The sequence below is a fragment of the Aptenodytes forsteri genome, unplaced genomic scaffold (genome assembly GCF_000699145.1).
Source record: "Aptenodytes forsteri isolate BGI_AS27 unplaced genomic scaffold, ASM69914v1 Scaffold238, whole genome shotgun sequence".
NCBI lineage: Eukaryota > Metazoa > Chordata > Aves > Sphenisciformes > Spheniscidae > Aptenodytes > Aptenodytes forsteri.
In genome coordinates, this window is record NW_008794584.1 from 249,292 (window position 1) to 272,379 (window position 23,088).

General features: G+C 46.2%; 1 protein-coding gene across 1 annotated transcript in view; it reads left to right on the forward strand.

Moving 5' to 3' along the window:
- The window catches only part of TTBK1 (tau tubulin kinase 1), a 98,990-nt gene extending 76,227 nt beyond the window's left edge, over nt 1-22,763 (forward strand). Inside the window, exons 13-14 of the mRNA XM_009272604.2 lie at nt 19,609-21,203; nt 22,337-22,763. Of these exons, the coding sequence (XP_009270879.1) occupies nt 19,609-21,203; nt 22,337-22,763 (2,022 nt within the window). The remainder of the gene's footprint in view (nt 1-19,608; nt 21,204-22,336) is intronic.
- Nucleotides 22,764-23,088: the final 325 nt, after the last annotated feature.

The following is a 23,088-nucleotide window of genomic DNA, read 5'->3' on the forward strand; positions in this document are numbered from 1 at the left end:
TCCTCTGTGAGTATACTTTCCTCCCTCTCCTGGCCATCCCAGGATCACAGAAGCAGAAAAGGGACCTAAGAGTGCATCTTCTCCTCATGTCCTCCCGTGGCTCTGTGTTTTGAATTTCTCACTGAAAGGAGAATTATACTCTGCCTGCCTTTCCAGCTGCTGCCTGTCCTCCGCTTACCAAAACTGGAAGCATTAACACTCCCCCTGCAGGTACTCAGTATAAAAGTGTATCGGGAGGCCAGCAGTGTAAGTGTGAGAAAAGGAAAGCCCACTAACAGCCCCCAAAGTTGCCTTTGCAAATCCCTGGAGCGAGTTTTAATAACACTTATCAAAAGAGCCCTTGAGAATCCCTCGCTTTTAAATATATATAATCATTTTAGCACCAGATGTTTCACCTTTTCTCATACACATGGTTTCCAAGTGTGTTTAGAGTTTGACTGTTACCTATATGCAAGATGTATGAATAGCCTAATGACATGTCAAGATGAGTGATGCCAGAGGAACAGAGAGGTGAGGCGTGTGGCCTGAAGAGCCAGAGGAGGGGACTGACGTAGCAGAGCCTGACACTGCTGGTGTCGCTCATGTCCGCGTGTGGCTGGGGAGAGCATGGCAGGCCCTCTGTAATGGCAGGCTGCTGTGGTGCCCGTAGGATCCCCGGGAATTTATAGACACAGAGCAGTAAGTAAGTCCTGCGTAGAGCAAAAGCATTTTTCATCCGCCAGCGAAGATGTCTGCAGCATGCGCATCACAAACCAGGGGCGAGTCAAGTCTTTGCCTGACACCTTTTCCTCCACTCTTCTTGGTCTTTTTCAGTTGGAGGAGGACAGGCCTTCTCAGCACTCCCTCCCGAGGTACAGCCCCCTGAGAAGACTGGCGTCCTCCGTTTTCTCCTCCTCAACCCTGGAGACAGAACACTACCCTCACGTTGGTGGCACTTTCATACAGCGCAGCCGTTCAGCGGAGAGCAGTCCCGTGCGCATGCCCCACCGCAGGCACATGCCCCTCACGGCAGGAAACCACAGACTCATGCCTTCCGTCCTCCGCATTTCCAGGTCCCAGCTCCAGCAGGTGTGGGCCCGCTTCACACACAAAACATAGCCTGTTCAGGGAAGCAGCAGCCTCCATAATGCAATAATAGATCCCACCTGCCCACAATGTGTCACCACTTAATGCAATATTGAATCCCAGACAACACTGGCCTAAGGTACTGTAACTTCCAAAGCCCCTGCAACCAGACCCCACAGAGACTGAAAACATCTGCCTTTCTAAACCTCCCAGCAACCTGGGCGAAGGGCAGCAGCATGGCCGAAGATGAGAACGCAGATGGTGAACATGTGATCTATGAAAGAGGTGGATGCCAGGGCTCATCTCAGAGACTCGCTCACGTGTCCTGCTGCCTTGGGGTAGGAAGTGCAGGGCTGCCTCACTGAACACATGCAATCAAGCCACAAACAATGTCAAATTATTGCTGGAGTGGAGAGACCGTGGAGGTATCAGCAAGCGTTACCTTCCCCAGGCAAATTGGTTCAAGCATCTTTGTTGGTATCTTACACTGGGCCAAATCTGTAGGCGGTTTTACTCCATCTAGATATAGGCAGACTTCCACTGGAAGCTCACCTGAGGCAGGACCTCAGGATTTGTCCCTCTTGTGGAGTTACGATCATGTATCTCTTTGTTGCTTTGGCTTTGGAAATCCCGTTGCTTTTATTGCGGTTTGGTTTCCATACAGTGACCATATATTTCTGTCTCTCTGGCTTTGCCTCTGTAACTTGACAGTGGACCTGTTTGTCTGCTCTCCACTCCTAAGCTGCTCCAAACCTACCTGCCTTCCCCCAGAGGCACTGACTGTCAAGAGTTGGATAGCAAGGATTTTCTTACTGATCCAGCTGTATATTACGCTGTTTCTAAATTCCAGAAATTTTAGGCACCTGCAGCTTTTCAGTGGCAGAGCAGCCCTGCTTCTTGGCCTTGCTTGGAAATGCCTGTGGTAACGGATCTCACTTGAGAAATAAACTGGCCTCAGCACTTGGTGTACAGAGCCCCTGGAGCCCTTGTCTAAAACTGACTTGAATCTCAGAGGAAAAGGGAGACCAAAGTTAATTTAAATTGTCATAAGTATCCTTATTTCCCGGGTTTGTGGGGTTATATTGCCCTTCTCAGTATAGCTGCAGTGTAAAACACCAGGCTGTATGAAGACCACCTGTAGTTAAGCGAATGTAGTAACTGTCTTCTATTGAAATGAGCCTTTGGTCCGGTCTTCTGGGAGAAGAGGCAGTATGGATGTTAAGGTTAAAGAAGAAAGGGTCGTTGCTGGTGCTCAGGGCTTTAGGAAAGTGCAAGTCCAAAGTAAAATACTCTGCAGAAAGTATATAAGGACAGGATACAGACAAGAAAAGATTAGAAAGCTCAGGCAGATGTGAAAATGGCATGGGATAAGTATGGGTGTTGGAAGAAAGTTGTGACACGGAGGTATTATTGCATAGGTAGGGTGTTTCCAGTGGAGTTACAATGAACACTTCCTTCCAAATACTGATTTCTGTAGGTATATCTGCCCTGCCTGAGGCTCCCTTAATATCAGATTCACCCTTCTATAAGCAACCCAGATGGGGTGGGTGGTGCTTTCTGAAGCTCGTAGGACCTGGCCCAGTGGGTCTGCACGCTGCAGGACATGCTCAGGCAGGCTGGGGGTGTGCTGTCTCCTGCCTGCCCACAGAGCATCCTGGTGGGTGCAGGGATGGAGATGGAGGGGGCAACATGCCCTCCTTGAGAGATTCAGTGTAGGCATGACCAGTGTCTTCCCACAGTCATTCTTGAATCAGTGACATAAATTTCTTTTGATTTGCCCCAAGAACATTAGTGAACAGGACACTTTACTGCCCAGCCAAAATTTTTATCTGCAATTTGTTCATCAGTTTTATTTTTTAAAAAGGCACTGGGTATTGCCAGAAATACTTGGACTGAATTAACCAGTAGCCTAATCCTATTTGGCAGTTCTTCTCTTGTCAAGCACAGAAACCAGAAAGAGCAAGGCTTTGATTTTCTCAAAGTGACATGAGAAGGGATGATTTCCTTAAGTAGACTCTGCTCTGGTGTTATTTTTTCCGTGTTCAGTAGAGACTTTAGTAGAACAGCAGGTTCCAGAGAAAATGGAATTTGTGAAAGAAGTTGATTTAAAATCAGTAGCTCTTAATAATTTTTAATTCATAGTGTCCAAAACACTGATGTTCACTTTTCAAGGTCAATTTTAGGCATGAAAATTTCTATTGTTCTATTTTTTAAAAAACAATTTTTAGTTTTGCCAGTGAGAAAAGGGAACAAACAGGATAACTGGGTATTTATAAACTCTAACCTGCCCTTTTCAGACAAAAACAATGACTAGCTGATAAGTAGCTCCATACATAAAATTTACAAGGCAGTAATTTATCTAATGCTACTCATCATGGTAATATATATAGAACTCTTCTTGCAAAGTAAACTTGATACTGTTCTTCTTCTAAGTTCAAAAGTCTGATTGATAAAGATGGTTGATTTATATAGACTTCAGTAAGACTTTCTTCTAGTTAAAATTATTACTAAATTGAAAACCAACTAACCAAACAAAATATGTTTATATGTTGGTATCTCTTACAAGTGGGGATGTTTCTCATTAGGACTCCTGATCTCCTGCCCTTAGCTCCGCACTATTCCATGCCTTTAGTGGCTGTCAAGAAGAAAAAAGAAATCACTGAGGAGAAAATTTGCAGTGACAGAAAGATGGGTGGCTTGATAAAATAATACTGGCAGGCCAGCTCTGCAGAAAGATCTGGATCACTTGATAAGTTGCTTGCATTCAAACTAATTATTGCATTCAGCCAGGGACAAGGTCATGTTTCGATTACAAAGAATATAGGTCACACGAACAGAGTGGGAGAAACTGTGCCCTGGGAGGTGCTGTCTCCCAAAATGAGATGGGAGTTAGGGGAAATAATTAGCTGCATGTAAGTTCTCATTATGCGGCTATAGCAAAAAAAAAAAAAAAATCTTCTTTGATGCATCAGCAGGAAAATGAAGATGTGAGCAGAGGGGAGATCTTTTGTAGTGGTGAGGTCACTACCAGACATCATATCCAAGTCTTGTATGGAATTTTTTAAAAAAGTTTTTCAAAACCTAAAAAAGGAGAAGTGATACAAGAATTGTTTGATTCTGTAAAACCTGCCTTGTAGAATGAGCTTGAAGAAATGCAGTCCGTCATTGAAGACAAAACTAAAAAGTGACATGCTTGCTGTTAGGAGTACCAGCCTGAAGAGAGCAAGATGGGTTTTTAATCTGCCAGGCAAAGATATGGGTCTAGGTGCTGGAAGATAAAGTAACAAAGGTCAAACTAGAAGTAAGATGCTCATTTTAAAGATATAGGTGGGTGGTAAACCGCTGAAATACATTATTAAAAGACACTGAATTCTTTGCTGTTCAGATTCTGTAAGGTGGGATATTGATTTCTAAACCAATCCTGTTAAACCATCAAATTTGGACTCTATACCAGAATAATTGGACATGTTGCTGTCACCTGGGTTTTATGGGAAGTTTTATTTCATGATCAATATGACTTTTACAGTTTAATTCTGAACAAATTAATTGGTGCTAACGGCTGGAATCCTGATGTTACAGAAGTATGCAAAGAGTTTTAAAAATAGTCAATTTGCAGATTTTTTTAACATCATCTAATGCTGTAATAATTACTATGGAATCCACATATTGTTGAGGAACAGTTGGCAAATTAAAGAAATGTGAAAATAGCTCTCTTTTTATATATATGGAAATGTAATAAATTAATATTAAAACTAGTTACAGTGCAATTCTAAAAAACCTCTGTAGATTACATTTATATTGCATTTATTTATTGTGTTTCATTTATAATGACTGCAATTATAAATGTAAATATGTCCAAAATCAGTTGTCAAAAAAAAAAAACCAACTAGAAGCTCAAAGAAAGTGGCAAGCAGCCATTTCCCGTTGAAGGCTGCGCTTTCATGGTCAAGTTAGGGGAACAGAAGGGTCGGTTCTCTAAGAGGTACCCTCCTACCCCCACCCCATCCCATCCCGCCCTTTCCGCCCTTTCCCCTGTGCAACTAGAAATCAAAGAAAGTGGCAAGCAGCCATTTCCCGTTGAAGGCTGCGCTTTCATGGTCAAGTTAGGGGAACAGAAGGGTCGGTTCTCTAAGAGGTACCCTCCTACCCCCACCCCATCCCATCCCGCCCTTTCCGCCCTTTCCCCTGTGCCAGTGCTGGTCTTCATGTGGCTGCGTGGACCTGCACGGGGAGAAGGAAAGTTGTTTTCAGCTTTGGTTCACTGTCCTTTTGCACAACTGACAGCACTGGCAAGCCAGGGCCAGCAGGGAAAAAAACAACTGATGGAGGGCTGCCAACATGAAAAGCGATCGTGGGGCTATGGGCTGAAAAGTTAGTTGCCCTAGTTACTTTTCCTTTTATGTTTTATAAGGTTCCTTAAATTCTTCCACTGGGGTAAGTCAGTGTAAATCAATACTAGTGAAATAAAATTCCCTTTCAGCGTCAGACTCTTAGGCAAATTGTGTTCATCAGAAGGGTCCAAGAACAGGGTTTGCGTCCTGAAAGAGATGTTCTTGTTTTTACTTCCCATTGTACGTAGCACTTGTTCTCCTTGGAATCCAAAGTGGGGATTGAAATGAGCATTTGGCACTCCTTTACAATACAGAGACCATTAGCATCAGAAGGACAGGTAGCTGTTGCTAGGATCTCATGCTCTGCGTCAGTGAGCAAATGCACATCAATTGTATACACATACAAAAGCCATCTTTTTATATCTTGGTCTCTTGGCTCCTTTCACTTTCTTTCTATGCAGAATGGGAGATATTTCCAGTTTATCACTCTCTCCCCAGCCTCCTTCCCACAGGAAGGAGCTAATGAGATGTGATTTCTGTGAAAATGTTACTGTAAATGCCTGGGTTAAGCTAGCACGAATTGGGTAAAGGTAGTTATGCCAGCACACATTCACTTTCAGTGGAGAAGGTTTTGGTGGGAGGGGGCTGGCCAAAAATAAGCTATACCGACAAAGGTGCAATTTTGCAGATGCCAGTGCATCTGCATTAGGAGCATCCTGTTGATATATCCATGTTGACAAAGTCCCTGGTGTGACCCTGACTTTGTGCGCCATTCCCATACTTTTTTGCCAGTGTTGAGGGGCAGGTAAGTGGAAGGGTTATGTTGCATCACCTCTTTCACTGTTTAAAGTCTCTTTTGTTACAGTGATGACAGAACGTAAGACAGAAATGCCCCGTAAGACAGCCATATGGGTGATATAATCCCATCCCTATGCTACCTCTTCATGATGAAAAGTATCATCTCTTGCACGTCCACTCCTTCTCTTTGTTGTGGGTCTGAACCTGGACATTGTGGTGGTCAAGGCTGCTGCGAGACTGTTGCTCTGAAAGGGACAAACTGGTTCAAAAGTTGTATTTGTTGGGCTAAGTGTCTTTGTGGTTCCTAGAGACTTCCAACCTGGACTGATGCTTTCCGAAAAGGATGACAGATGTGGACTCCAAGACCTTTCCTTCAGCTCTTTTCCTGTAGTTCATGTGGTGATTCCTTAAGGGTCCCCAAGGACAGAGGCAGATCAGCCCACCTCTCAAATCCTGTGTCCAAATGACTTTTGAGGAATGTATAGGAAGCTGCTCTAGCTGCCTTTCAGTTACTAGGTACTCAGCTGAAGGTGAGAGTTTGAGCGCACCTTCTCCCTTCCAGTGCTGGGAGGCAGCAGGCACCACCTGAGCTGTGAAGGATGTTGGCAGTTGCCACCTCCCCAGCCCAGGATGAAGAAGCTGTACTTGGACAGTTGGCCTCCAGACTGGATTGAGATGCGGCAGCTCACTTCAGGACTGGCTGATGTTCTCCTCTGGGATCTCGTCCATTGCTCCATAAGCAGAGATACTGCTGCTCAGCTGCCACCCAGTTAGCTTACATTTAAATCTGAATCTGGATGCAAGAACAACAGCAGTCAGCTGTAGCCCCGAGCTGTTGGTAGGCTTCACATACAATGTGATGAGGAGGCAGAACCCCCTCATCTTCACCTCACTGCTTGAGAAGCTCTCTTAGATCTAGTTGCCTCTTTGTTCCCCTTTGCCTATCCTGTCTCTTCCCCATATGACAAAACTCTTGTACTCCACCCTGGTTGCCAGTGAGTGTCCCACTCCACACATTCACCTGCCCCCATGGTTTACCTCCATTGCCATTTGTGGTATCTCATCCCTCGCATCCTTATTGCATCCCTGGGTACCTGCACTACCTCCTGCCTTTGCTGTTCCCCCAAGAATATGCAAGGCTTGCCTCCTGCACCAGTTTCCTACGCATTGCATATCTCATGTGGCACCACACAATCCCTGTAGCACTTTGATCAGCCTCTTGCCTTCCCTCCCTCTGATTTCCTTGGAGGAAACAGTGAAAAATGGCACATTTTGGCACTTGGAGCAGTCTCAGCTCTACATGGAGTCTGTCTGAGGAATAGTGATCATGTTGTTTAAAGGCAGTTTGATTTCAAAGATGATAATGGAAGATACCCTCCATTTTCAGGACAGTTTCACGAGTTTCAGATCCTGGAATCCTCAGGACTTAGCAAACTCCCCAAAATTATTGTGTACACGAGCAGCTAAATTTAGAGAGCTGGCAATGCTCTTTCCCTTAAGACACAGCTACCATCTGTGATTGCAAACCATGTAAATAGCTGCTTAAACACCACTCCTATTGTTGTGAGCATGTCTCTAAGTTCCATTTAAATTGGTGTCTGGTCTCTGTGAGTGAGAAAATGTCTCAACTCTGGTTGCAAATAGTACAAGCTCTTCCAACTGGATGTTTTCTGGGCTGGCAAAAGTGGCTGTCCCCATTCTCCAGCCTGGGAGTTGGAGGGGATCCAAACAAAAATAGAAATGAATGGGGTATTTCAAACAGCCAGGACAGGGCAATTTTAAGTGCAACAGAGCTGACGCTTTGTTCATTAATTCTAAGCTTTAACTCACGGGTGTTTCCTCTCGTTGCCTGTCTTATCTGGAGGTATCACAGAGTGGTGGATTTTGTCCTTGAGGATTGGTGTTCTTCACTTTGGCACATATAATGACAGTTATTCCCTTATCTAGCCTGTGCCGCTGGCATTAGGCCATCAAAGTATCTTGTTGTTTTAAACAAGCTCTGTGTTTCTTCTGCGATCCCATTTGGCAGCTAGCTCTCCCCAGCTGCTTCTGCGGCAGTCAAACCTGGGTGTTATCTGAGAAGGCAGCGTGCCTTTTAGAACCAGTCAACAATCTTTTTTCCTTTTTGAGGTGAAAAAAATCAATTTTTGATACATTTTTTGCCTATAGGACTTCAGGAAGGAGGCCTATCGTTTCAAACTGATCAGCGATAATAAGCAAAGGTGTCCTCAGCAGCTTCCCTAGCCTGCTCGTGAGGCAGAGAGGTTGAGTGATTCTTCAATAGTTGGGCTGCATTTGTTTTCCAAAGGTGACTCTAAAGCCAGTTAACATACACCTTCTTTTCTAACTCCTCTAGGCTGCGAGCACTTTGAGATGAGAAACAAAACAAATGTTTGGGCCATTTCTCTGCTCTGTGCTTCAAACCTTTCTTCCAAAGGGTTCGCTTGGGAGTGTTTAACTACCTCATTCGTCTTTTGTTTCAGTAGCATCGCCAGGCTTTGGTACCATCTTTATCACTGGCTACACTGCCCCGGAGTGTACGGCCTCTTCTGAGAGACTCGATAATTTGTTTTGTAGTAGAAGCCTTCTGCAGTCAGATGGGGAACCAGGGCAAACACCTCAATTTAGCCTTTCCAGAGTTTATTCAGAAACGATACTAACAGTCACAGTACTCATACCTTCCCATGGTCTCTTAACCCAAAACATCCCCAAGTGCTTTATTTTTCCTGTGAGTCACGTCCCTGCTGTTTGACATTGGGACCGCTGGAGGAAGTCAGCAGCAAACAAAGCCTTTTCAGAACACGTCAGGATGAGGCCAGACGTGAGAGTTTGATTGCACGGAGAGAATTTCAGGAGGCAGAATATTATTTCATGATCTGGAAATTGTCAGGACGGTGGGTGAGACCTATATACCAAATATAACAAATATCATTGAGGCATTTCTTTGACTGCAAATCACCAGGAACTTCACGTGCTCTCTCATGTAAAAATGCACTATTTGAATCTGGTGCTGTGATCCTATGTAAATAAATTAAGGCAAGAAAATATAACCATTGCTAGTTTAGTCCTGTATTGTAAAATAGCTCAACAATAGGATGCACTGTGAGACTGAAGATCAGAAAGCGTGGAAAGATGTGTTCAGTCCTTTTCCTGTTTTCTAATGTCCTTCCCTCTCACACCTCCATCAGTTAATCTTACATGACGTGTATATGTGGAACTTTTACGTGCTTGGCAGCGGACAAGATTATTCTTGAAAATATAAGGAGATTTTCTACTGCTCATCTGGAGGGATTGGTGACAGATACCCACTGTGTTTGTTCAGTGGGTCTAGCATCTCTTCCTTAGGCTACGTGGAGTCTCTGTGGTATCCAGCCACATCTGTATTACAGCCACATAATACTGCATCAATGACCTAATTTATTTTTATTGTAAACTGCTGGGTTAGATGAATGACACATCTTATTAATGGTTGTCAGTGGAGATTTATTCACGCCTCTCTCGGAACTTTACCTGGAGCTGAGACCATCTTGCGACTTTCACATTGGATAAGAAAGGGCTCTTTTATCCCAATCTATTCAAAAGGGAAGCTTTTATTTTTATTTTTCCTTTTCTGTTTTTCCTTTGGTGACAAATGGGAAAGAAATATTTGGAGATAGCTATTGTATATTTGTCTAGCTCTGCTTGGCAGTAACAGATGGGCTTCAGGAGGCTAGCTGAAGAAAATAAAATTGCATTTCCTAGCAGACAAGGTCTGAAGCCTTGAAAATCATGGATGATTTGCAAATCCCTGAACTCCTGTTAGTGTTTATAGTGAATAAATTGCCCCAGATATTTCTCAGCTGGAGAACATGGGGTGCTTTTCTTCTTGACATGCTTTCCCTGTAGTTGCCAGCCCTCCCCAGAGTGACTGGAGGAGACGACAGTTTCTGGAGAGGCTGACCAAAGTAAGCCAGATGTGCTTCCTGATTTCACTCTTGTCCCCGGGATGATGTTGGGATGCTTTTTGCTGGAGCTTCCATTTCTGATTGTATGTATGTTTATATGTGTTCATGACCCACACGTGCAGTGTGAATGGCCACGCATGGTCATGCCTTACAGAAGCGTTTCTGTGCCGGTAATGGGCCACCTTGCACACATCCAAGTGCTCAAAAGGCTGTTGCAAAGAACGGATCTCAGTCAGTTGCAGAAAGTGTCCTCGTGGTGTGTGGTTCAGATGGCACACCTGGTCTCCTTTGCACATTGCAGATCTGATTTCGGCATCCTGGCCCAGCCCAGTTTTCTTAGTTCAGTGTCTTGTAGCATACATATCCCTCCATTCGCCATTGGCTGGTGGCAGAGTATTCTGGCGATAGGAACGGTGCTGCCACTCGGGACGTAATTTATTAGTATGCAAACTCCTATTTTGGGTAATGTTAAAACATTAAATAAAATGTGTAAAGGCTGATCATTGCGGTACTACCTTCCTTTTTGTTAGATTTTTACACCATGTGTTTTGTGTTTGGGTCACTATAACACACAGGCCTGCATTTGCAGTTCCATGGGACAGCGCAAAGGTTAATTTCTGGGAAATGTTTCTAAGTATTATTTGATGTATTGCAACTCCTTTGTATTACACCTGCCATTGAAAGAATGATGTTACAATGAATGTACATTTTAAACAAGCTGCTAACCATGTAACCTGGGGATTGGAAGTGATCCCCATTTTACATTCACTTGCATGTCTTTTAGTGTTTGAAAAGAAAATTGCTTTATGTTTGGAGGTTTTATTTTTTCATATGCAAAGTGTTTCAAGTCGGTTACCTCATCTAGTGCACTTGCCTCGTAAGAATCGCCAGGGCTTCCTCCAACAAGTTTGTCAGTTTAATTATGAGTGCAATTAATTGATCTGGCAATGTGAAACACAGTAATGGCAAATTTCCTCTGAACAAGTCAGATGAGGATTTCCGTGGGACTCTTGCCCCTTCAGCTTGGTCCTTCCTAAAGAAAAAGCCAGATCAGGTTCTTATTCAGCAGTGCTGACTTCTGGTTATTTTTATGACTAAGGAAGATGTTTAGCTTTCAGAATCTCCTTCTTCTTTCTTGCTGCTATTAAGTTGCCTTTACAATTAGGGACTAGAACAATTTTTGGATTATCGTTCCCTTCCACTTTGCTCGCCATTTCCTGAGTCCATGAGTGATAAAAATGAGGTGGTCCCCGTGTCTGCTCAGACAGGGAGCTCTGCGTTGACTCTTGCTGGAGACACTGGTGGGTGCAGAGGTGGGAAGCTAAGTGGCAGGCGTACCACCTTTACAGAGCTATTGCTTCCGTCCAAGACGCTAGGAAAACTGGCACAAACCTAACAACATACGAAAGCACAAATAGGGAGGAGCAGAGCACTTATCCAGCATAGGACTGGACTGTCCTATTCACCTTGGTAAAAAAAAAACTAAGAGAAAGGCTGTGGAGCATTTGATGGTAAGATGCTGGAAAGAAGAACATCTCTCTGACATTTATGGTGCTGATACTTGGAACAGAGATCCTGCAAGCAAGCGTGGCAGCTCTAAGACCCCTGCTACTTTTACCTCATCTGATGCTGGTTTGAAGAGCGAGCTGCTTCAGAAACTCAGATTCTAGTTTTTTTCCACTCAGTGTTGTCAATCCTGCCAGATCTCCCAGTCCCAAACAAGCTTAGTCTATGTTGGCAGAGGATAATGTCACTTCCAGGATATGCTAAGGTCCTGATAGAATCCAAATCAAAGCTGTTACAGGGAAGACCGGACTATGGCTCTTGCTGTCTGTGTGCCATCTGCATCTCTCAGGACTAAGGCCTCTTCCCATTCCCAATGGAACAATTAACGTCATGTTGGGAACTTGATTTCTGCTTCTCGGACTTTCCAGCTCCCATGAAGAATCTCAGGGACCAGCATATCCTTCCTTTGCATTACCTTGTGTCACCTGTTAGACTTCTGTTGCTGCTAAGCAGGAGAGAGTCCAAACCATATTTAACCGACTGCTATTCAAGTAGGAGGTGAATGTGGTTTTCTGTAGTCATTCCTACTGAGAGGAGACAAAAGCTGTAGGTAACCTGTTGTGCTTCCTGGTTTGCTTGAGAAACTTCATCTTCTGGGACTGGAGTTTGCTTGAAGCAGTGGATCTCAGGAAAGTCCCCTTCAAGCAGGTCTCTGGCATTAGGAGGCACAGCAGAAGGGCTTCCTCACATTGCCAGAAGTCCTCATCGATTGCTAGGGACAGAAGGTTTGAAGAAGCTGTGGAAGTTCATCTCAGGGGGAGGGCAGCAGGGAGATGGAGGGGAAGCAGCCTGCTGTAGCTTTAAAGGCGGTACTGAGTAGGGATCCATTTGGAAGGACGTAGTTGACTAAAGGGATCCAAAGCTTGTTTTCCTTGAGTCTTTTTATTCTTCCTGTATCTAATCCCTTTAGAGCCTAAGGTCAACCCCTTTTTGTACTGCAATAACACTGTAATATATGCTTGCACTAATTCTTCTGGCACACCGAGCATGCAAGACCAATTTTTCAGAAGAAAAACACTGTATTATTGTGTATATAGAAATACTGAGAGAGAATTTGAATTCTGTCTCCTGTATAAAAGCATGCATTGATTACCTGTATGTAGACCATGCTGTAAATGCTGCAGAGTACTGTAAAATCCTACACTTGAAACCACAATGAACAGGCAATGTCATCAAAAACAAACAAAACAGAAGCTGTGCAATGGATTTTGTGCCTTTTTTAAATCCATGTATGTTAATCCAGACAATCGGAAAAAAAAAAGAAAAAAAAAGCTTGTATACTACCAAAACCTTATTAAAGAATCAAAGGCAGCACCTTGGTGATGGCTGGGTTTTTTGTTTGCTTTCTTGCTTTGTTTTTCTACTCCCTTTGCTTTCCAGCTCTGGGAGGGTGTCCCCTGCTCATCCTTGTGTACATGGGAGCACCAGGCAGAGAGATGAAGGAGCTCTGGTAGAACAGTGAGAGTTTAATTATCGTTTACTAATGTGATCACTGAAAACTTGCAGTTAAGACAGATCTGGGAACAGAAACAAAGTTCCATGACTGTTGGAGATGTGTTTCATGTACTTTGGGAAGGCCACACTGTGAGTTCAATTTATGTAAATTTGGGCTGGTACCAATTTCACTGACTTGAACCCAGTCATATCACAGCAGCAGGTTACAACTAGCCCCAACTTATGTAAGTTTTTAGAGCTCTGCCTTGATGGTTAGCAGCATCCAAACTGGCTAAACTTAAACTAGTACAATTCAGCACCTATGAACACAGCAGAAACAGTTTATCACATTTCTCTTGGTTTCCTACGTGGGCATCCCCCTAGCTGGCAGCGCAGTGCGCATAGCGTGGGTGGATGGCTGTCTCCCATCAGACATTTGACAAGGTGTTTAAGAACATCTGGTAAACATTCAGCCCCTCCACCCCCTAAAAACCCAGGGAGATGGATGTCCTGCAAGTGGCTGTCCTGCAAGTAATGTACTCCTGCCTGGGCTGCTCAGTGGATCCGACCATCCTTGCCTTTCATCATGACTCCTACTTGAAAACAGTCTCTGCTGTAGAGCGGCTTGGGGCTCAGCCCCAACTGCTGTTGGTCTGTCTGGGATCAGGTTGGAAGAGGAAACACGGCAATAGACCCTGTCTGCGTGTACAGTTACTAACTCAGTGTTCTTCTGAAAGTGGCTGGAGAGGGAGGCTGCAGGCAACACGTGCATGCAGAGGCTCTGGTACCTGTGGAAAGGGTGGTGGAAACTTTGCCCCTTGCATGAGAAGCACAAGACCTCAGCTCCTCAAAGGCAGAGAGCAGTTTGTGCGGGCAGGTGATGGTCTGGGAGGAAGAGCTAGGATTAGGCTGTGGTCTGACTTACAGGGTTGTACGGTGTGTGAGTCCCTTTTTTCCCCTGGGAATTGTACGGAGGGTCAGGATTCTTCTGAGTCTGCCTCTAGCGGTGTGCAAAGCCCGTCTGCTCCATGATGAACGCCTCAAAGTGTGTTTTGGTTTGCCTCCGTAAGGCTGTTGGTATGTGGCAGATGTGTATGTCTGTCAAACACTGCAGAAGGACGCACTGATGCCATAGTGGTAACCACGGTCTGAGACAGGTTTAGAGCATGGTCTGAAACAAAATGGTAGATCGAAGAGATGTGGCATTTCCTGGTTTTATGTTAGGCAAATATTGTGATATTTTTCCTGTACCTGGTGGTTTTTTTTCCCACAAATTATTGCATTTAAAATGTTTAAAACCAAGATATGGGAGAGAAGAAAAAAAAAAAAATCCCAAATTCTACAGTCTAAGGGAAAATTGATTAGGCTCACACGGGAAACTGTTCCCTTTCCCCCACGTCGGGGCAGAGCTGCTCAGGAGAGCCGGCAGGCTGTGGTCTGACTTACAGGGTTGTACGGTGTGTGAGTCCCTTTTTTCCCCTGGGAATTGTACGGAGGGTCAGGATTCTTCTGAGTCTGCCTCTAGCGGTGTGCAAAGCCCGTCTGCTCCATGATGAACGCCTCAAAGTGTGTTTTGGTTTGCCTCCGTAAGGCTGTTGGTATGTGGCAGATGTGTATGTCTGTCAAACACTGCAGAAGGACGCACTGATGCCATAGTGGTAACCACGGTCTGAGACAGGTTTAGAGCATGGTCTGAAACAAAATGGTAGATCGAAGAGATGTGGCATTTCCTGGTTTTATGTTAGGCAAATATTGTGATATTTTTCCTGTACCTGGTGGTTTTTTTTCCCACAAATTATTGCATTTAAAATGTTTAAAACCAAGATATGGGAGAGAAGAAAAAAAAAAAAATTCCCAAATTCACAGTCTAAGGGAAAATTGATTAGGCTCACGCGGGAAACTGTTCCCTTTCCCCCACGTCGGTGCAGAGCTGCTCAGGAGAGCAGGCTTTTCTGGTGGACACCAGGCCCGCTCTGTGCCACGCCACAGACTGCTCTGCTGCGGGGGCATATACAGGCAAGCTGTAGGGTCTCTGCTCTATGCCCTCATGAGTCATGAGGTCACCAGAAAGCCATACAGGCAGAGCAGGTACTGTCATCACTCTCCATTGCTGTAGGGACCTGGGCAGAGCGTGCGTGGCTTGGCATGGGGCAGGACATGAGCACGTTAACGAGCTGGATGCCAGTACTGCTCCTGAACCCACCAGCGTGAGTCTGCTCCGTGCTGCTGTCTGAGAAGAACACATCTGTCTACATTCCTGGTTACAAGGGGACCTGGGAACTTCTAACGCATGGTTGTAAACTTGCTGTAGCAAAGTGGAGACTGCGTCTTTGCTGATTTTTGCAGTGTTTGCAGCATCGCTGGGATGTAGGAACTTTACTGCTGCCCATATTGGGTGATGTAAGTCTCCTCTGAGGATGTCCCAGTGCCAATGATTCTGCTAATTTGAAACCCCACCAGTTTACAGTAAAGACAAACCCTCAGACTCCACTTAGCTGTTCAGGAGCACAGGGGCAGAGATGGACTTGAAGGGGCTGGTTTCTGCCTCTGTCAAATATGAGCAGGTAGATCTTTTTCTCTCCTGACTCTCCTTCCTTTCTGTATTCGTGGCCTCTGTGCAAAGCAGGGATATTTATTGCTTTCCAAATACATATTGTTACCCAAAGTAGTTACTAGCCAAATTGAATTTAAATGCAGTCAAGTTTTATGGAGAGACAGAGTGTTAAAGAGGTGAAATGTGCAGACTTTGTGGGGAACACACGCTCAGACACATATACTGCCATATGCATTCCTGGACAATTGACTGACAAGTCAAAAGAGAGTCAGGAGTGAAGATCTGAGCCCAAGCAGGTAGGAAAAAATGGTTCACTGTCCAAGGACAGGCAATGTGTCTTCTGAGAAAGTGAGGAGCACAGGCAGAGAGCAGAGCTTGCTGGAGGTGAAGGAAGTCCTTTTGACTCAGATTCGGCCAGCTCCAGTGTAGCTCTGCTCACTCACAGTCTTGGTAGCTTTTTAAAATGGGGTGGCTGCCTCAGCTCACGGCATAGTTCCTGCTCATAGTGGAGTAAGCCTAGCAGAGGGCGGCCAAGGTGATTAGGAACTAGAAACGTATGACATGAGGAGAGGCTGAAAGGGCTGGGTTTGTTCCGCCTTAAAAAGATAAGGATTGGGGTGGGATCTTATTTCTTCCTTGAACTACCTGATGAAGGATGATGCCCGACTCTTCTCAGAGGTGCACAGTGAAAGGATGAGATGTGATGGACACAAGCTGCATGAAAGGAAAATTAGATATAGGAAACAGATAGAAAGAAAAACTTTTTCACCATGAAGAGCCTCAAACACTAGGACAGGGTCCCAAAGAGGCTGTGGGATCTCTGTCCTTGGAGATACTCAAAACTCAGCTGGACAGGGCCCGGACCAGCCAGCTCTAAGTTGGTCCTGCTTTGAGGGGTGGTTGAAGCAGAGACCTCCAGAGATTCCTTACACCTTTGTTATTCTACAATTTTAAGATACAGGCTAAGCCTCTCCACTCCTGATCTTCTGGCATCTTCCCACAGTTCCTCCCCATTGGTACAGCAGAGCAGAAAAGTTCTTCTCCAGCCTTTGGGGAATAGTCCTAGAGCAGCTGAGCGTGCTGTAGTACAAAAGACACATCATGACTGTCAAGAGAGGACACAAGCTTCTCTAGTGAGGGGTTCAAACCGGGAACACCTTGTTCAGCAGGGCGCTTGCAGCTAGCTGCTGATCACATTAACTCAACAGTGAAGACAGTCTCAGACTTTGATGCCCTAGGACAGTCTTCCTTGTTAACAGCTTCAGGTGATGATAGTAATGAAGGTAAGAAAATACGTGTTAAAATAATATTTGACTCAAGAGACATTTCAACAAAGTTTCTTTTAGTTGGGTTTGTAGGTAACTTCTGTCCTCCATATTTTTTGGCATATTTATGCTCTTTGGATTTTCTCCATGTGCACTTACAGTGGCAAAACAACCAGTCTCAGGCTGCTTTAAGGAATGCATTCTGGCAATTTTGGGGTACTGCATGCAACAGGTTAAGCAGTCCAAGTCTCCCAAAGGTAGGTAGAAGCCAAGCAATCACTGTTGTGCTTAGGGTGCAGTGTCCATGCAGGGAAATAGAAAATACGTGGGGAAAATGAAATGACAGACAGAAAGGCAGTCCATTTGCTAAATACCGCAAGGAATTTGTACAGCCAGAGGTGGAAGTACGTGGAGGGTGGAAAGGTATCTACAGCACAACTCAATGACAGCAAAGGGGGACCAGAGCAGAAGAAGAAAAGAACCGTTATTTTTATTACAGCAACATCATGCTGTCCAGCTCCGTGTCATACCTTTATTGCTTAGTGCAATCTCATCTCAGAAAAACTTCTGATGTCTTGTGCACTGCAGGACTGGATTCAGTTCTCCTTGACCAGAAGGCAGATGAGATGACACAAGCTCCTAAGAGCTGAGAGGAGATTTGAAGGTTTACATATGCAAAGAGAAACCAGCAATCCTCCAACTGTACCATCAACCACAGCATCTAGAAAATGCGGTGAAGTAGAGCAGCGGGTGAACTGTTGTTGTGGATGGGGTACTCTTTCCAGTGGGAGGCTCAGCACAGGGCAAGGTGTTGGTCAGGGCTTATTTATCAGGTCCCAGTCCCACTGGGGAAGCGCATCTGTTTGATCAGGACTCCAGGGATAGCACTGCGGGTGTATTTCTTCGGAAAATCAAATCCAGCCAACAGGCAGAATCCAATCTTAGGCTGCTGAACGGCCTAATTTCCAAGAAATGCCTGAGGAAGGAAGCCAAGTGGGTAATTTCCTTTGCAAAGGGTGGTAAGTCCCTCTTACCAGTCCAAGTTCCAAATCTGTCATCCTGATACAAAAGGTAGAGTGGGTCCGGGAAAGCCCAAATCAGGCTAATACAGGGCCATCTTCAGGGCCAGGCTTCAGCTCTAATGAAAGAAGAGAAGCTTTGGACTCCAGAGGCATTGCCAAAACCAGCCTGTGTTTTAATTTATAAGATATAAAAAGAAATATTAAATGGCTAACAACTTATCACCATGCGTAACAGCTTGATGCTGCCCACCAATCTATTTGAAATGTCCCTGTTATACATGAGATCTTACATTTTTCAGGCATACTAATAGGGCAGTTGCTCTGCACGGAATAACATGCAGATTTTCAGCACAATTTGAAATTGTGTCATTGGACTGAAAAGCTATTGAGGGCTTTCCCCCCCCGTAGAGACAAAAAGATCTGTTCCCATAGCCAGGTGAATGTGCTAGCTGTTGGCAGCTCTGTAGCCCGCATAGTTAAATGGGTGCTTGTTTAGTCGTGTGCCCTAAATACCCTCTGACGCTGTCAAATGCCGCTTGAAAACGCAGATGTTTGGAGCCCTTCTGTTCATGATTAGGACCTTTCAAGGGTAACATGTGATGCATTATTGACTGGTTGAGTTTATGGAAAGGCTTTCATTTTCCAGCCCTCTTAATAGAAGGGTGACCTAAATGGTTTTTTTAAAATCCATTTTGCGGAGTGGTGCTGCTGTGGTTTTCATTTACAACCAGTTGTTAATTAGGCCAAACTTCGATGGGCATTTCCTATTTATTTTCCCCTTTTTTGCTTGTTTGGTCAAGTGTGCGCATGTGTCTGTGAGCTGCTGCTTTTCTGTTAGTATTATTTGCAATCATTTCACAGCCTACTCCCAGCGCCTTACAGGCAGTCTCTCCGCCACAGACTGACGCTCGAGAAACACTGCCTCCACCAACTCTCCTGTCCTCCCATTGCTTTTAACGGTTGGACACCCCAGAGTCTAATAACGATACCTTACACATCAGCTTTCATGAATTACTTGCTGATCATTTTAGTGAAAGCAGAAGCCTGTAGAAGATAGGATTAGGAGTTGCTGGAGGGAGGTGGGAGTGGAAGGGAGGGATGAATAGCACAGGAGGGGAGTGCTACAAGGGTTATCGCCCCAGGGACAATGGAGGACGGTATTGGAAAAGTGATCAGGAAATTTATCTAGCCCAGAGGGGCCCCTTGAGCTCACTGTGGCCTGGGCATAAAAAAGAGTTGCTGAATGGTTCCAGTAAGGAAGGAGTGAACATGTAGATACATAAATACTGAAATAAATATATAAATACTGAAGAAGATTGGGAAACATGAAAAAATTCTGAGGAATTGCTTGCAAACAGCTCTTTTAGGTCCAGGTTAAAGACTGCTAACAAAGGAACTCCTCTGGCACATTTTTTTGCCTTCATTGATAAGTATCTGTGAATCTCTCCTTTCTAAGGTTTGTATGAATCGAATGATGGAGTGATCGCTGCTCAGGCATGTATTTTGGAAGCATGATGGACTAGATGCTTTCCACTGACGCTTCGCACTGCTGTTGATCCTGATACCTTCTGTGTCAATGCTATGTCTGAATACTAACCCTTTTCCTTTGTCACATCTGTCTTCTTGCAGGCATATATGCTGAAGTCATTTGAAATGAATGGTCTGCCCAAGGCGGTGCCTTTAAGTTTGCCTTACCAAGACTTCAGAAAAGATGTGTCAGACTACTGGGAAAAGCCTAAAATATCCCAGCGGATAAAGAAAGTTGATTTCTCAAATGTTGTCTTGACTGCTCCTTGCAAACCTCTGGAACCTTATCTGGAAATGAATGGAAAAGAGGAAGAGGAAGACGACGAGGAAGAAGACGAGGAGGAGGAAGATGAGGAGGAGGAGGCGGAGGAGGAAGGGGATGAGATTGACATGCACAGTGGTTCCAGCAGCGACCTGACTCAAAAAAGCACAGAGCACAGCCAGGAGTGCGCACCATCCACGCTCCTGGCTGATGACCAGAAGGGATCCAAGGGTCGAGCGTCCACTGCTGATGGGGACCTGGAGCTGGAGGAAGGCTCAAAAACACTAGTGCTGTTTTCACCAGGTGATCTGAAAAAGTCTCCGGTGACCACAGACTTGGCTCCAGAAGTTGATCTGGGCACTCTTGCTGCACTGACACCTCAGAGTGAGCGGCCACAGCCTATGGGTAGCCAACTGGATGTATCCGAGCCAGGGACCCTGTCCTCAGTCCTTAAATCTGAACCAAAGCCTCCCGTGGCAGTGGCTACAGCTTCCTCCCCCTTTACCAAAGTTGAGCGCACATTTGTTCATATTGCTGAAAAGACCCACTTAAATGTCATGTCTTCCAGTGGCCAGCTGATGAGGCATGAGGAATACTGCCCTCCGGGCCAGTTTGAGGAGGTCATTATCGAAGAAGAGCTGGAGGACAACCTGGCGCTGGTAGAGAATGGAAGCATACATTCGGGGCTAGAAGGGGCAGAAACAGAGAGCTGCGCACTTTCGGCTAATCACATTGAAACCACCTCAGAGACGGTGGGGGAGCAGCTGGCCCTTCCCAATGGCATCACAAAGCCTCCCGAGGACAAGCAGGAGGTCTCCAACAAAGTGGCACTCTCGCTGGATTTGGAAGAGCCTGGCAAGATGGTTACAAGAGAGCCTGACCTTAAGAAGTCAGCATCGGTGGCAGAACACCTTAAGCGAGCAGAGACCCTCCTCGACACACCGCAGCAGGGCCCCAGGAGACCTCTGGGCTCCAGGTATAGAAGTCGGATACCCATTTTGTTCTCTGAGGAGGACACTGGCTCAGACCTTTCAACTTCACTCTCGGCCAAAGAGAGGCTTTATAAGAGGGCAAAGCAACCTGACTTGGCTCGCCTGGTGATGGAGAAGAGGCAAAACCGCCTTCTTCGTCTGACCTCAGGGGCCTCCTCCTCAGCGTCCTCCAGTGATGAGAGGCGGCGGGCCTCAGAAACCCTGTCGGCCACCGGTTCTGAGGAGGACACCCACGACTCTGACGACTCCATCCCAAGGAAGGCAGGGAAAGAGAAGGCTGCCCTCCTGGGGAAAGAAGAGAGACCCACAAGCACAAAGAGCAGAATTCCTCGGCCCATCACGCCAGTGAAAACACCGCTAGAGGCGGCGAAGTCTGAGAGCTCCATGGCCGTCGCGATGGCAGTGCTATGTAGCTCCCCGCAGGATGCGGCTGTTGCCTACAGGTAAGACCAAAACGGTAAGCCATGCAAAATGTTGGACTTGTTAAGGAGGCGCAGCCAGGGCTTTGCTCACCTCCCACTGCTTTACCCTTCACTTGGCTTGAATGCGTGGTCCATCCCCGTTTCCTACAGTCATTTCAGCGCACCAGTGTGTGAAATTCCCACCTCTCTGTCTTCTTTGGCTCAGTCTGGCCAAAGGGCCAAGCCCCTCTTCACTTGCCCTGGCTTTGAGGCCTTCTTCCCTTCCACGAGCTCTTTCATTTGGTCTGATCCTGCTAATAGCAGATCCCTCTGGTGTTGAGCTCTCAGTTTTGCAGCGTGCTCGGCATGGCCGTGACTCTGCAGGGAGACCTGACCTGGCTATTGCGATTAGAGCTGCAAGGGCTGCAAGGTTGCCAGTTGCGATTGCCTCAGAAGATGGCCAGCATGCGAAGAGCTGGAGAGAGGGAGGTGCACACGCATGGGCTTTGGCAGTGACCTGGAACAGCGTGGGCCACCTCCATGTGGTCTGAATTCCCTACACATCCCTGTGCCTTGATTTTTTTTGGAGGTACCTGGCTCTCTATCAAATAAGCAGAGAGATGTAAGTGGAGGTGGACCTTCTGAATTCACCACAGTTTGGCTTTTCTGCCTGGCCTTGGGGCTGGAGGTCCAGCCTAGGAGCAGAGCTGCTGCTGTGGCTCTGCACAGGTCCAGCAAATTCTGCTCTTTCAGAGGCGTGGGGTGAAAGGAGAGGATCCCTGTGGGGTGGTTTATCTTCCAGCACAGTTACCATCAGAGGCCAACTGGTGCAATCCAGCTCATGCCCATGTTCCCAGATTGTATCTCCTGCCTTAAACGAGGTTGCTGCATCCATGCTGCACATTAAGAGTCCCAGATATGTGCTATTGGCCAAACCATACCTGCGTATTATCCCAGAGGGTGCTGAAGGATCAGGGCAAACACTTACTCGTTGACAGCATCGAGAGTTACAGGATGGTGTTCAAACCAGTGCCCCATCTTGTTCACAGCATAGCTCCTGTCATCCTGGTGCTGGAGACTTCTTGTAATTGCCCAGCAACATTCATGAAACTGCCGGGAGCCCAGACCCCCTTGCAGAAATTCCCCTTCATCCTCCCTCTTCTCTTCCCCTGCAGGCTTCAGGCACAGAGACCAGCTGGAAGTGTCCCAAACGAGTGCCGAACAACGCAGATACAAAGTCGGCTTCCTCCTTCGCCGAGCTCCACTTCTCTTCCTCCACGGAGCAGCTCACGGAGGTCCAGCTGTGCATCCCCTCGGAGCCCTGTCCTTCCTTCAAGAAACCCCAGTGCTTCCCCCAGAAGCCAGCTGCCGCCTCGGAGGGAAAGTCCTTCTCCCTGCCGACAGCATAAGCCAGGGACTGCTCTTCAGCGAGTTCCTCCTTCCCCCCGACCTCAGCCCCCAGCTCAGGCCCTGGGGCCGACAGGAGATTCCCTGCCCTCTCCTGGTGTGGCCAAAAAACGACAAAGAGGAAAAACCCAGACTCAGAGTCCAGCAACCAAAGGAAAGCAGGTGTCCCTGGAAAGTAAGGCAGCTGCCAGATAATGATCTTCTTCTGTCAGCCCAACAGACTGGGTAACTTCTGCATATAGTATACACTTGAGATGCTGCAGCACAGCCTTCCATGCTGGACCCACGAGTGTATAGCAGTAGCTGTACTTCAATGCTTCACTCACTCTCACCCCACACCGTTGCGATCAGCTCCCACGGGCCTGAGAGCCTCTGAGCCACGGAGCCTTCTTCAAGGGAGACATCCAGCCCGCAGCTCATGCTTGCTAACGCACAGCACCAAGCAGCGACCCAGGCAGCCTGCCTAGTGCCTGACCCTCCTCCCTCCCCAGGCATTCCCCTCTCTCTGTTAGCAATACCA